This window comes from Procambarus clarkii, chromosome 50 (assembly GCF_040958095.1).
Source record: "Procambarus clarkii isolate CNS0578487 chromosome 50, FALCON_Pclarkii_2.0, whole genome shotgun sequence".
Taxonomy (NCBI): domain Eukaryota; kingdom Metazoa; phylum Arthropoda; class Malacostraca; order Decapoda; family Cambaridae; genus Procambarus; species Procambarus clarkii.
Genome location: NC_091199.1, coordinates 14,118,531 through 14,134,180, shown reverse-complemented (window position 1 = coordinate 14,134,180; position 15,650 = coordinate 14,118,531). Strand labels below are relative to the sequence as shown.

The following is a 15,650-nucleotide window of genomic DNA, read 5'->3' as shown; positions in this document are numbered from 1 at the left end:
CATTTGATATTCAAAGAGTGCGACTTAACCAAACTAAAAATGCTCTGCAAATCAGGGGACCCATCATGTGGAATGACCCCAATCATGTCAAAGATTGTACCACTCTCAACTAGTTTAAGAGAAAAAAAAAACTAAGTACTACCTAAAACTCTCTAACTTTCCTTATCTCTTTAAATGTCAACCTATGTCTTGCTGTTTTCTAACTATTGATTATCAGCCAACTTGTTTAACTACTGATATCTGCCATGTATAAACTTGAAGAAAATTGTAGTCTTCTTTTTATTTAGTTAAAATTACTTCAGTTTCAATTTCTGTTGTTCCATCCATCATATAATTATTATCATTGTTTTTTCCCCTTTTTCAATTCAATTCATGCTGTGATATTAATGTTTTAAGTTTGTCTCGAGTGCTTTTACCACATCTTGCCCAAAATGCTGTGCTTATTGGTGGCTTTAAGCATAGTATATACTTTAAGGAAATATTAATGATGATAACTTAAAAGTAATGGGCAATTAAATTGTAATACAGTATATATATTAGTGGTAGCTAACTACTTAAAATAGATATTCTAGATTATAGTACATTGCATATATTAGTAGCAGCTAACTGCTGTATACAGATTTTATAGTACTGTATAATAGTTATTAGGAGTGTGTTGGTGTAATGGCGTTCACAGAAATGAGTCGGAGAATAGTCAGGGCGTTTTGATCTCTCACGGAAAAACTCAAGGGTGTTTAACTTTGTCCTTTGCTATCTACAGTACAGTATGTCATCACAAAAGTAAAAAAAAAAAGAGGGGGAACACCTCTGTCACACCACCTAATAAACATCCTTTCGCCCCTTCCCCATGTGATTCAACGAACGTGGACTTTACTCTCTCCACTTCGAAGTAACTTTATAAACTTATCAGGTTATGAAATGTTAATGATTTCCATCTTAATGGATCTTTTAGTTACACCTAGTGTAACTAAGAAATTACATAGCAGGTACCTCACATTTGAAAGGTTCAGATCAGACAATGCTTTTATAAATTTGACAAAAAGGATGTCTGCAAACACAGCTATATTGTTGAGGTTTTTACTACAAGAATAAATCGTCCATCATCCTTAGGTGTGGCAGTGACCTGACCTGAGGCAAGGTTCAGTAAATAAAATGCGGTCAGAACTCTCTAAAGCTAAAAATAACATTAAGCAGCAATAATAATAATAAACAGGAACAGAACTGAGGTAAAGGTTCACTGGAGTTGATATGAAAAATTAAAACAAAAAATGAAAAAATACATTCGTAAGAAGCAAAATAAAAAAATTACGGCATAGTGAGGACTTAAGTGACATGCGAGAAAAAAAAATATGATGGGTCCATGGAGAAAATTATGATATATGAGCTAAAAAGAGGAAGCGAGGCATCAAATAAGGAGGTGAAGACAGAAGGAATGTAGATGGTGATAGAAACAATGACTGAGGCAATTATGGAATTAAACAGGATAGGAAATATAGTATAACATGCCAGAGAATTTGAAAACGAAATTGAGTAGGAGTATCAACCTTTAAACAAACATTATGACTAAATAGAGGCACTTAAGAGAATGAACCAGTGCAGGAAAGTGATTAATGTAATAGAGAAAACAAAAACTGCCCAGGATGCAAAAAGAGACATCAAAATGATTAAAAAAAAAGTGGAGAATGTGGCAAGGACTTTTGCAGTAGTAGCCAAAATAGTCAGAGGCAAGGCAGATAATTAAAGGTACCAGTGATACATACCAACTAGAACAAGACAGATAGTGAACTGCCCCAAGCAAGAAATGGACGTTGATCAATTGGTGATGATGACAAAAACTGACAGGACCAGAGAAGGCCACCTGGCAGGAGACAGAGCAGAGTTAGAGACTCGAATCAGTTGAACCGAATCTTTTTTTTTTTTCACAAAGTGAGGCAACCCAATCAATGGGAAACTTGTCAAGGGCAGAGAGGGTTCAATACAGATGACAGAGACCATTGAAGGATAGGGTTCAAACAAACCATCCAGTGAAGTTTTATTCCAAACAAACCATCCATTGAAGTATATTCCAAACAAACCTTCCAGTGAAGTATATTCCAAACAAACCATCCATTGAAGTATACTCCAAACAAACCATCCAGTGAAGTATATTCAAAACAAACCATCCATTGAAGTATATTCCAAACAAACCATCCATTGAAGTATATTCAAAACAAACCATCCAGTGAAGTATATTTCAAACAAAACATAAATTGAAGTATATTCCAAACAAACCGTCCAGTGAAGTATATTCCAAACAAACCGTCCAGTGAAGTATATTCCAAACAAATCCTCCAGTGAAGTATATTTCAAACAAACTGTCCAGTGAAGTATATTCCAAACAAACCATAGTGAAGTATATTCCAAACAAACCATAGTGAAGTATATTCCAAACAAACCATCGAGTGAAGTATATTCCAAACAAACCATCGAGTGAAGTATATTCCAAACAAACCATCGAGTGAAGTATATTCCAAACAAACTATCGAGTGAAGTATATTCCAAACAAACCATCGAGTGAAGTATATTCCAAACAAAATATCCAGTGTTTGTACTGGATACCCCGAAAGGTTTATGTAAATTTACAAACCCAGTCGAAATACGAAGTATTACAATTACAAAGATATTTGCAAATGAGATAGAGCTGTAGGACTGGATGACAAACCCCAATCCTCATATCGCAGTCACTACAAAAACAAAGTAAGAGCGGTTGCAATGTCAAAAGGATACCATGTACTGAGATAGGAAAGATTAAACAGATGGGGATGAGGACAAGGAGTAACTCAACTGTAATTACATCAATGTTGCTTTAATTAAGGAAAGAAGAGATTCCGGAGGAAACCAAAAATATATGAGACCAATGGTTAAATGTATAAATATTATCGGGGTCCATTAGCATGATCTAGTAATGCAAGAGCTGCAACATAAGCTTGAAACTACTACATTACTCTATCATCAAAACCTTCAGTCCGGGCAGTTCCTGTAGGATCATCACCTACAGGCACACCTCTTGGTGCAGAACTTTCTGCAGACGCGTCGTGTTGCACGGCACCTTGTGTAAGCGTATCTGGTTGCACGGCACCTTGTGCAGGCGTGTCTGGTTGCACGGCACCTTGTGCAGGCGTGTCTGGATGCACGGCAGCTTGTGCAGGCTCCTCTGGTTGCATGGCAGCTTGTGCAGGCTCCTCTGGTTGCATGGTACTTTGTGCAGGAGTATCTGGTTGAACGGCACAAGGAGTCGCGGCACGTTGTGCAGACGTATCTAGTTGCACTTCACCGTGTGAAGGCATATCTGGTTGTACGGCACCTTGTGCAGGCGTATCTGGTTGTACGGCGCCTTGTGCAGGCGTATCTGGTTGTACGGCGCCTTGTGCAGGCATATCTAGTTGCACGGCACCTTGTGCAGGCGTATCTGGTTGCACGGCACCTTGTGAAGGCGTATCTGGTTGCACGGCACCTTGTGAAGGCGTATCTGGTTGCACGGTACTTTGTGCAGGCGTATCTGGTTGCACGGCACCTTGTGCAGACGTATCTGGTTGCACGGCACCTTGTGCAGACGAATCTGGTTGCACGGCACCTTGTGCAGGCGTATCTGGTTGTATGGCGCCTTGTGCAGGCGTATCTGGTTGTACGGCGCCTTGTGCAGGCATATCTAGTTGCACGGTACTTTGTGCAGGCGTATCTGGTTGCACGGCACTTTGTGTAGGCGTATCAGGTTGCACGGCACTTTGTACAGGCGTATCTGGTTGCACGGCACTTTGTGCAGGCGTATCTGGTTGCACGGCACTTTGTGCAGGCGTATCTGGTTGCACGGCACTTTGTGCAGGCGTATCTGGTTGCACGGTACTTTGTGCAGGCGTATCTGGTTGCACGGTACTTTGTGCAGGCGTATCTGGTTGCACGGCACCTTGTGTAGGCGTATCAGGTTGCACGGCACTTTGTGCAGGCGTATCTGGTTGCACGGCACTTTGTGTAGGCGTATCAGGTTGCACGGCACTTTGTGCAGGCGTATCTGGTTGCACGGCACTTTGTGTAGGCGTATCAGGTTGCACGGCACTTTGTGCAGGCGTATCTGGTTGCACGGTACTTTGTGCAGGCGTATCTGGTTGCACGGCACCTTGTGCAGGTGTATCTGGTTGTATGGCACCTTGTGCAGGCGTATCTGGTTGTACGGCACCTTGTGTAGGCGTATCTGGTTGCACGGCACCTTGTGCAGGCGTATCTGGTTGTACGGCACCTTGTGCAGGTGTATCTGGTTGTACGGCACCTTGTGCAGGCGTATCTGGTTGTACGGCACCTTGTGTAGGCGTATCTGGTTGCACGGCACCTTGTGCAGGCGTATCTGGTTGTACGGCACCTTGTGCAGGTGTATCTGGTTGTACGGCACCTTGTGTAGGCGTATCTGGTTGCATGGCACCTTGTGTAGGCGTATCTGGTTGCACGGCACTTTGTGTAGGCATATCTGGTTGCACGGTACTTTGTGTAGGCATATCTGGTTGTACGGCACCTTGTGCAGGCGTATCTGGTTGCACGGTACTTTGTGCAGGCGTATCTGGTTGCACGGCACTTTGTGCAGGCGTATCTGGTTGCACGGTACTTTGTGTAGGCGTATCTGGTTGCACGTTACTTTGTGCAAGCGTATCTGGTTGCACGGCACTTTGTGTAGGCGTATCTGGTTGCACGGCACTTTGTGCAGGCGTATCTGGTTGCACGGCACCTTGTGTAGGCATATCTGGTTGCACGGCACCTTGTGCAGGCGTATCTGGTTGCACGGCACTTTGTGCAGGCGTATCTGGTTGCACGGTACTTTGTGCAGGCGTATCTGGTTGCACGTTACTTTGTGCAGGCGTATCAGGTTGCACGGCACTTTGTGCAGGCGTATCTGGTTGCACGGCACTTTGTGTAGGCGTATCAGGTTGCACGGCACTTTGTGTAGGCGTATCTGGTTGCACGGCACTTTGTGCAGGTGTATCTGGTTGTACGGCACCTTGTGCAGGTGTATCTGGTTGTACGGCACCTTGTGCAGGCGTATCTGGTTGCACGGCACTTTGAGTAGGCATATCTGGTTGTACGGCACCTTGTGCAGGCGTATCTGGTTGTACGGCACCTTGTGTAGGCATATCTGGTTGTACGGCACCTTGTGCAGGCGTATCTGGTTGTACGGCACCTTGTGTAGGCGTATCTGGTTGTACGGCACTTTGTGCAGGCGTATCTGGTTGCACGGCACCTTGTGCAGGTGTATCTGGTTGCACGGCACTTTGTGCAGGCGTATCTGGTTGTACGACACCTTGTGCAGGCGTATCTGGTTGTACGGCACTTTGTGCAGGCGTATCTGGTTGCACGGCACTTTGTGCAGGCGTATCTGGTTGTACGACACCTTGTGTAGGCGTATCTGGTTGTACGGCACTTTGTGCAGGCGTATCTGGTTGTACGGCACTTTGTGCAGGCGTATCTGGTTGTACGACACCTTGTGCAGGCGTATCTGGTTGTACGGCACTTTGTGCAGGCGTATCTGGTTGTACGACACCTTGTGCAGGCGTATCTGGTTGTACGGCACTTTGTGCAGGCGTATCTGGTTGCACGGCACCTTGTGCAGGTGTATCTGGTTGCACGGCACCTTGTGCAGGTGTATCTGGTTGTACGGCACCTTGTGCAGGCGTATCTGGTTGTACGGCACTTTGTGCAGGCGTATCTGGTTGCACGGCACCTTGTGCAGGCGTATCTGGTTGTACGGCACTTTGTGCAGGCGTATCTGGTTGTACGACACCTTGTGCAGGCGTATCTGGTTGTACGGCACTTTGTGCAGGCGTATCTGGTTGCACGGCACCTTGTGCAGGTGTATCTGGTTGCACGGCACCTTGTGCAGGCGTATCTGGTTGTACGGCACTTTGTGCAGGCGTATCTGGTTGCACGGCACCTTGTGCAGGCGTATCTGGTTGTACGGCACTTTGTGCAGGCGTATCTGGTTGCACGGCACCTTGTGAAGGCGTATCTGGTTGCACGGCACCTTGTGCAGGTGTATCTGGTTGCACGGCACCTTGTGCAGGCGTATCTGGTTGTACGGCACTTTGTGCAGGCGTATCTGGTTGTACGGCACTTTGTGCAGGCGTATCTGGTTGTACGACACCTTGTGCAGGTGTATCTGGTTGCACGGCACCTTGTGCAGGTGTATCTGGTTGCACGGCACCTTGTGCAGGTGTATCTGGTTGCACGGCACTTTCAGCAGGCTTCATTTTCCTTGTGGCATCATCGGCACAAACTCCTTCACCGTTCAATGTCTGAAAAGAAACTAATTGTTATTGCTAAATAAACAGCAAGGCTGTGGGCATACATCCACCCATCGATATGTAGTGCAACCATCCTAGTATCATAGACATGAGCAAATTTCCTGCAAATCATAGATTATGAAATATATAAAAGGGCATTAAATTCAAACTAAGGAAATCCGAATCAGCCAAAAGAAACTACGAAAGAAAACTTGCTCAAAACATAAAGAAATATCCAAAGTCTTTTTATGCCTATATAAGAAGAAAACCCATGACTAAGGACTCGTTAAGATCCTTAAAAGATGAGACTAAAAAATTATAAGAGATGATAAAATGGCAGCAAACACTTTGAATGAATACTTTGCATCAGTGTTCACACCAGAAAGATTAGAGTTAGAAGACATCCCATTGCTTACACAAATATTTGAAGGAGGTGAGGAGATCGAATTAATAATATAGCCATAACGTGCGACACAATCAGAAAGAGCACTGACACACTAAAAGACTCCAAAGCCCCAGGTGTAGATGAAATTCAAGCCAAAGTCGTACAGGAACTGGCAGAAGCACTGTGCTTACCACTGAAACTTCCCTTCAGAAAATGTCTGGACCAAGGGACAGTTCCCCCTAGATTGGAAATATGCAAATGTTACCCCCATTTTCAAAAACGGCAGAAAACTGCCGTCCAATCATTTTAACATCACACAACTGCAGGCTCATGGAGAGAATCTCAGGGGAGAAAATCATTCACCATCTCACAGAGAACAATCTTGTAAAATCAACGTAACATGGGTTTGTTAAAAAATCGATCCTGCCTTACAAACCTGTTCACATTTTTGGAAGCGGTAGCCAGCTATTCAGATAAAGGGCTATTATGTGCCTCTGTAATCCTTTACCCCACCGTTCACGGGATGGGTATGGGGTGCATAATAAAGAAGGAAATTGATTGATTTAGACTTGCGGTAGATGTAGTTTGCGTGAACTTTGCTATTTTGATAAGGTACCTCATGAAAGACTAGCAAAGAAAGTACAGGCACATGGAATAAATGGCAGAATACTGGAAAGGATAAAATAATGGTTAACACAAAGAAAACAAAGGGTCGTGATAAATGGGAAGGAACCTGACTGGAGAAATGGGGTGAGGAGATTTCGGCAAGAGATTTCGGGAGCCGGTCGGCCAAGCGGACAGAACACTAGACTTGTGATCCTGTGGTCCCGGGTTCGATCCCAGGCGCCGGCGAGAAACAATGGGCAGAGTTTCTTTCACCCTATGCTCCTGTTACCTAGCAGTAAAATAGGTACCTGGGTGTTAGTCAGCTGTCGCGGGCTGCTTCCTGGGGGTGGAGGCCTGGTCGAGGACCGGGCCGCGGGGACACTAAAGCCCCGAAATCATCTCAAGATAACCTCAAGAAGGGGTCTATTTTGTGGCCAACCCCTTCTTTTCATATACTGTACATCAGTGACGTAGATGAGAATATTACAAACTACATCATCAAATTTGCAGATGACACTAGGATTTATAGTAAGTGGGAAGTGAAAATAATATTACAAAGAGATCTACATAAACTCCACAAACGGTCAGAAGACTGGCAAATGCTTTTTAATATCGATAAATAAAAGATTTTGCATGTGGGGCATAACAACTCACGTCACAACTACCAGATTAACAACATTACCGTGCAACAGATTGAAGAAGAAAACCTTGGAGTTAGAATGTAAATTCCAAAAAAATGTCAATTAAATTTTAAAGTCGAACTGGAAAAGATCATCAAGGAAAATGGGGGAGACCTTCGACAAGCCGCCGGTTTCCTGTCCTCGTCGAGGCTACTAGTGGAAGTGGCCCCTCAGGTAAATTCAGAATGCATCATTCACTGAATGTTGCACAAGTGGGAGCAGCAGTCAAAAAAGCTAGCCAAACTCTAGGAATAATCAAGCGTACCTTTGACTTTAAGGGAAAAAAAATGGTAGTCAATCAATTGTGTAAATCTCTGGCGTTCCTTGCATCCAGGCATGGAGACCTCGTCTTCAGGAAGACAGCTTCACCGGAGAAAGTTCAACACCGAGCAACAAAAATAATTCAAGAACTAAGTCAAATCTCATACCAGGACAGGTTGAGGGCCACAGGACTAACAACACTGCAAAGCAGGCATGACAGAACTAATCTCATTGTGAAACTTTCAAAATACTAAACAATTTGGAAGATATTGATCCGGACAACTTCTTCAAAGGGTCAGATGTAACGCAGACAAGGAATAACGGTTTCAAGCTCAACAAACCAGTGCAGGACTGAGAACAGATGTTTTTTTCACCTATAGGGTTATAAACCCGTGGAACAGCCTACCCGCCGAAGCCGTAAATGCCCAAATTTTGCTGAACTTTAAAATCCAGCTTGAAAAAATCCTCAGGACAAATGGGGAGACCTTTGACTAGCCGCCAGCTTCCTGTCCTCATCAAGGCCACTAGAGTGTTTGTGGCCCTCAGGTAAATATGACAAAGATTAATTATAGGGACAACTATATACCATGTGTAACTCTCATCCTGTAAGTAATTACATTTAATTAATTAATTATGGCGCATCCGAACCCATGATCGTCGTCGCCCCTAAACCAACAACATTAAATTAATTAATTAATTATTAAGTAATTATTAATTACACACTCACGTACACAGACTACTGCTAATACTATTCCCTAGCCATTACCTGAGTGATGACTTGCGGTGATGGCTGAATCTTGGCAAGGTTGGCGACCTTTTCTTGGTTTGTCTGTGGGACTCCTTCACTCTGGCCCTTCTCTAACTCAACCTCTTGCCATTTGACACTTAACTTTTCTTTGTCTTGCATACATTCTTTATTTTCTTGAGACACCTTTAAATTTTCATCACGAAGAATTTGTTTCGTTTTTCTTAAATCCTCATTATCACTAGCTAATCTTTTTTCACACTCCAAATTTTCTTGTTCCGTTTTTTCTTTCTCAAGCCGATCAATGTGTTGTTGCAACAAGGTAATTTTGATATCTTTATCCTTCATTTTATTATCCTTATCGTCCATTATCGTCATCATCGTGCGTTGCTGTGAAATATACTGCACTTGAGTCATCATCTTCAGTTTCTCAATTTCAGACTTCAAGTGTGAAACGGATTCCTTTTCAGAGGCCAGAGAATTCTGGAGCAATGTGTTTTCCTCATTAAACCTCTTCAGGTCGTTTATTTCCTGGTTAGTCTTCAATAAGATTTCATTTTTCTCTAACTTCACACTATCTAACTCTTCTTTTAAGGAAAGAACAATCTTATCCCTCCTGCTTGTTTCCTCTGAAAGCGTATTTTGAAGCTGATCATTTTGTTGCCGGAGGCTATCATTTTCCTCATTAGCTTTTTCCAGATCCTTCATTACCTGTGTAATCCTTAATAAGCTATCCTTTTTCTCCAGCTTGACAGTATCTAACTCTGACTGTAATGCATGAGCATTCTCATCCCTCTGGTGTATTTCCCTTTCAAGCTCTGATACTTTTTCTCTCATCTGGTAAACCTCAGTACAGGTCTCTAAATTTTCCTGCTCAGATTTTTCTTTCTCAAGTCGATCAATTTGTTGTTGCAAAAAGTTAATTTGAATATCTTTATCCTTCACTTCATTATCCTTATTCATCTTCAGTTTCTCAATTTCAGAGGCCAGAGAATTCTGGAGTAGTGTGTTTTCCTCATTAAACCTCTTCAGGTCGTTTATTTTCTGGTTAGTCTTTAATAAGATATCATTTTTCTCTAACTTCACACTATCTAACTCTTCTTTTAATGAAAGAACAATCTTATCCCTCCTGATTGTTTCCTCTGAACGCTCATTGTTAAGCTGATCAATTTGTTGCAGGAACAAATTAATTTTCATATGTTGTACCTGTATTTCATTATCCTTATCTTTGATTATCGTGCTTTGCTCAGAAATATGCTCCAGTTGACTCGTCTTCACATTCGTAAGTTCAGACTGTAACTGTAAAACCGATTTCTTTTCAGAGGCCAGAGAGTTCTGGAGTAGTTTGTTTTCTTCATCAACTCTTTTCATGTCCTCCATTAAGCGGGTAATTCTTAATAAGTTATAATTGTTTTCTATCTTGACGTAATCTAAATCTTTCTGTAATGAAACAATATTCTGATCCCTCTTCATTATTTCTTCTGTGAACTCTGAGACCTTTTCTCTCATCTGGGAAACGGCATTAACTAAATTTTCTTGTTCATTTTTTTCTGTCTGAAGCCGATCAATTTGTTGTTGCAACGAGGTAATTTGGTTATCTTTATCCTTCACTTCATTATCCTTAGCCTTTATAATTGTGCGCATCTTGATTTGCTCTGAAATATGCAGCAGTTCACTCTTCTTCAGATTCTCAATTTCAGACTTCAAGCGTAAAACAGATTCCTTTTCAGAGGCCAGAGAATTCTGGAGGAGTGTGTTTTCCTCATTAAACCTCTTCAGGTCGTCTATTTCCTGGTTAGTCCTTAATAAAATTTCATTTTTTTCTAACTTTACACTATCTAACTCTTCTTTTAAGGAAAGAGCAATCTTATCCCTCCTGCTTATTTCATCTGAAAGCTTTTTTCTAAGCTGATCAATTTGTTGCAGGAACAAAGTAATTTTCATATTTTGAACATGTATTTCATTATCCTTATCGTTGATTATCGTGCTCATCTTGCTTTGCTCTGAAGTATGCTGTACTTGATTTATCTTCAGTTTCTCAATTTCAGACTGTAAGCGTACAATCAATTCCTTTTCCATAGCAAGAGACCTCTGGAGCAGAATGTGTTCCTCATTAGCTCTTTTCAGGTTCTTCATTTCCTGGTTAATCTTTAATAACATGTTATTTTTCTCTAACCTTTCACCATTCAACTCTTCTTGTAACTTACGGAGCTGTCTATAGAGATTTGCATCCTCCGTTTCTGATGCAGTTCTCTTATCTTCGATGACTTTGTTTAACTCCCTCAGATTCGCCTCTGATCTCGGTTGATTAAGTTCCGTCTCTGTATTCTCTGTAGTAGTAGTGACCAGTATACTGGACTGGTGTTTTTTTTTGGGCTTTCTTTGCAAATTATTTAACTTTTCATCAACTTTTGGAACCTTGTCTGCCGGCATTTCCTCTCTCGTCTCATGATGCTGGCTTCCCTTTAACATTTCATCTGCAACATAATACAATTAAATAATCCTGATATAAATCAAATAAGTGGTTTCTCGCTCAGTTGAATTCCTGCATGAGCCAAAGTGTGCATTCAGTATAAATTATTCAGACAATCGGGACACAGACGTGTTTGCAGCTGATCTACTCTAAGTGTAAACTGCCGTAGAGTGAATAAAACCTTTTAAATGAACATATATAGTCATTGTCACGTCCTTAACTTTCTGGTGGCTCGGGTCTCCGAGCCACCAGAAAGGCTTCGAGAGCCTCAGGGGTCTCCAGTAGGCTTTTAAGGACTCGCAAGGGCCTACTGGGCTTCGAACTGGGTGGAGCGCTCCAGGCGGTAAGGAGCAGGGACCCATCAGAAAGTGGCGTTTCATAACACTGAACAGTGTTTTGTTTTGTTCATTATTGTTTAATAATATAATTTGTAAAATCAGATGTCGTATTTAAGTTTGTTTAAAGGATTTGATACATTGTAAAACAGTTTACAATTACTGTTGAAGATCAGCATTGTTCCAAATGGATAACAAAAACTGGAACCCAACTCAGAATGTATCAGGTTCATGATTTGTACCAAGAGAAACAACAGCGGCACTTTCCTGCACCGTGGGAGGTTACACCCTTTCCAGTTTTAATCCCTCCCTTTCCACCCAAGAAGCAAATTAGAGATCAGCCCAAGCTTCGTCTTGAGGCAAAGCTCAACGCCTTAAGCCATATTGATGCTCTGTCCACAGAGCATTCTCTCTCTCAAATTATATACACTGATGGTTCCCTACACCGCACCACGGGTGCAGCTGGAAGTGCAGTTGTCCTGACAATGGGCGATGGCCTATACTTTGAGTGGGGAGTCCGTATAAACAACTGGGCCTCTACCCTTCAGACTGAACTATTTGCCTTGATCCTTGCACTGAAATGTGTACAAGTCTCAAAACTTGATACATTAATTGTAAGTGACTCCTTATCATCCTTAAATGCTCTCAACTCTTTAAGACATAACTGTAACATGCTCGTGTCCGAAGCTAGACACAAATACAACAAAATTACTAAGGATGGTAACAGAGTCCATTTCATGTGGTCTCCATCTCATGTTGGCCTCCGAATGCATGATAGAGCTGATAAGTTAGCCAAAGAATCTGCCTTTAAAGGAGCCGTTGAGTGTAACCTTGGATTGTCAATGAGCAATCTGAGAGCAGCTGTACACCGAGAACTTCAACAAGATCTTGTAGATCTGAGGCAAAGTGAAATTGACACCAGTAATTCCATCTATCATCATACTATCATGCAAGAGGAGCCACACATCTATGGATCATCCAATAAAATCAGCAGACTTCTAGATGTTACTACTGCTCGGCTTAGACTCGGTTACAAGTATCTCTGGGAATTCTCATTATCTGCTGATGTAGACCTGACCAAATGTAAACTGTGTCAACAAAATTATTCGCACACCCTCCGTCACTATGTGATGGAGTGCGAAAAGATACGTGAATTTAGAGACAATTCTATAACCAATGTTCCAGCGATGTGTCAATATTTCATTCAAAATGATCTGCTACCAGAAATTTTAGCCAAATATCCCCAGTTTGCTAACTGTAGGTAGTAACTAAGTGATTGTAACCTATCCACCGCTGCCCACTGGATGGGGGGCGGTGTGCAGGACAAACATATAAATTTTGACACTAGCTCTCCACATATGTCAGTTGCTTAATTTAGAACCTGTACTTGAGGTCGATCTCGAACCCATTGTTGATGTGATGACTTATATTGAATTTTGTAACTAGCTCATCAAGATTGTAACTTGCTTAGCTAAATGAATTGTGGGGTTCAGTCCCTGAGCCCATTATGTGCCTCTGTAACCCTTTCCACTACCGCCCACAAGATGGGTATGGGGTGCATAATAAATGAACTAAACTAAAACTGTAGATTAGATCAGATGCTAACATGGTCGCATCTGAGTTCAGCGGTCATTTACTCCTAAAGATAGGCTGATTTTTTTTTCATCTACTGAAGAATTTGCACGGAACATAAACTACTCGGAGCATGAAGGAATACAACAGAACGAGAACCTACTGTAATTCATTCATGCGAGTTCACAGAAAATATTTATCTTCAAGAAAATAATAACTGATGTGAGAATGTACCACTTAATTACACAAAAATATAAAAAAATTAACCCACTGTACTTTCCAATAAATAAATATATAAATTTATAAAGATAAAATTTATCTGCAGTTCTGAAACGGCAATTATTTGAGATAAATACTGAAGATGAGTTGCTCTAATATAGCATCTTACCATGATGGGGATCCAACTCCTTCTGGCTTTGACCACTTAGTTCAGCCCCTGTCTGTAGAGGTGTATGGGCTTCACTCCTCGACGAAGTCAACCCCTTGTCTAGCTCCCTCTCTCGTTTATCCTGTAGGTATTGTATATTGTCAATTCGTGTACAAAAATAAAGATGCGGCGCATGATTTAATTGGGAGGGGTGAGGGGGGAGGGGGGATCATATAGGTACTAACCATTTTACTGCGGCACTTAATTTTTGGTTCAATTGTTACTTAAGGTAGGGGTGGGGTGAGGGGGCGGGCGAGACAAATTTAATACAAAAAAATATTTTTACAGTTTCCTGTATGAAAAATACATGTATTTCTGATCTCAACCATGCATCACCATACATACATACATATACATTCTATGGGGTCGCCAGCTGTGCTCGGAGTTCTCTCACCCCCTTCCCCCCTTTATCTCCTTCCCTCTTCACCCTCTCTCCACATTTCTCCCTCTCTCTCCTCCCCTAACCCTCAACACTTGTAATTTTTCTTTCCGTCCCATCCCAAATCCTTATCCTGGTCCCATCCAAGTGATCAGGATAAGGCAATGGCCGACATTACGACTCTTTCCAGAAACTGTACTGTAGTCGTAATGTCTTGGCGCTTTCTCCTGATAGTTCCCTTCCCTCTCTCAGTCAGAGAGACGTTACGACGACAAATGTCACAGGTCACAGGGTGGATGGGACATGTCACAGGTCACAGGGTGGATGGGACATGTCACAGGGTGGATGGGACATGCCACAGGTCACAGGGTGGATGGGACATGTCACAGGTCACAGGGTGCATGGGACATGTCACGGGTCACAGGGTGGATGGGACATGTCACAGGTCACAGGGTGGATGGGACATGTCACAGGTCACAGGGTGGATGGGACATGTCACAGGTCACAGGGTGGATGGGACATGTCACAGGTCACAGGGTGGATGGGACATGTCACAAGTCACAGGGTGGATGGGACATGCCACAGGTCACAGGGTGGATGGGACATGTCACAGGGTGGATGGGACATGTCACAGGTCACAGGGTGGATGGGACATGCCACAGGTCACAGGGTGGATGGGACATGTCACAGGTCACAGGGTGGATGGGACAGGTCACAGGGTGGATGGGACATGTCACAGGTCACAGGGTGGATGGGACATGTCACAGGTCACAGGTTGGATGGGACATGCCACAGGTCACAGGGTGGATGGGACATGTCACAGGTCACAGGGTGGATGGGACATGTCACAGGTCACAGGGTGGATGGGACATGTCACAGGTCACAGGGTGGATGGGACATGCCACAGGTCACAGGGTGGATGGGACATGTCACAGGTCACAGGGTGGATGGGACATGTCACAGGTCACAGGGTGGATGGGACATGCCACAGGTCACAGGGTGGATGGGACATGCCACAGGTCACAGGGTGGATGGGACATGCCACAGGTCACAGGGTGGATGGGACATGTCACAGGTCACAGGGTGGATGGGACATGTCACAGGTCACAGGGTGGATGGGACATGTCACAAGTCACAGGGTGGATGGGACATGCCACAGGTCACAGGGTGGATGGGACATGTCACAGGGTGGATGGGACATGTCACAGGTCACAGGGTGGATGGGACATGCCACAGGTCACAGGGTGGATGGGACATGTCACAGGTCACAGGGTGGATGGGACAGGTCACAGGGTGGATGGGACATGTCACAGGTCACAGGGTGGATGGGACATGTCACAGGTCACAGGTTGGATGGGACATGCCACAGGTCACAGGGTGGATGGGACATGTCACAGGTCACAGGGTGGATGGGACATGTCACAGGTCACAGGGTGGATGGGACATGTCACAGGTCACAGGGTGGATGGGACATGCCACAGGTCA

General features: G+C 43.3%; 1 protein-coding gene across 1 annotated transcript in view; it reads right to left on the bottom strand.

The window, feature by feature from the left end:
* Nucleotides 1-1,063: 1,063 nt before the first annotated feature.
* Nucleotides 1,064-15,650, bottom strand: part of LOC123772661 (serine-aspartate repeat-containing protein I) — a 41,733-nt gene continuing 27,146 nt past the window's right edge. Inside the window, exons 11-13 of the mRNA XM_069303574.1 lie at nt 13,748-13,868; nt 9,001-11,456; nt 1,064-6,314 (exon numbers count right to left, since the gene is read on the bottom strand). Coding sequence (XP_069159675.1) covers nt 2,976-6,314; nt 9,001-11,456; nt 13,748-13,868 — 5,916 coding nt within the window. The 3' untranslated portion in view covers nt 1,064-2,975. The remainder of the gene's footprint in view (nt 6,315-9,000; nt 11,457-13,747; nt 13,869-15,650) is intronic.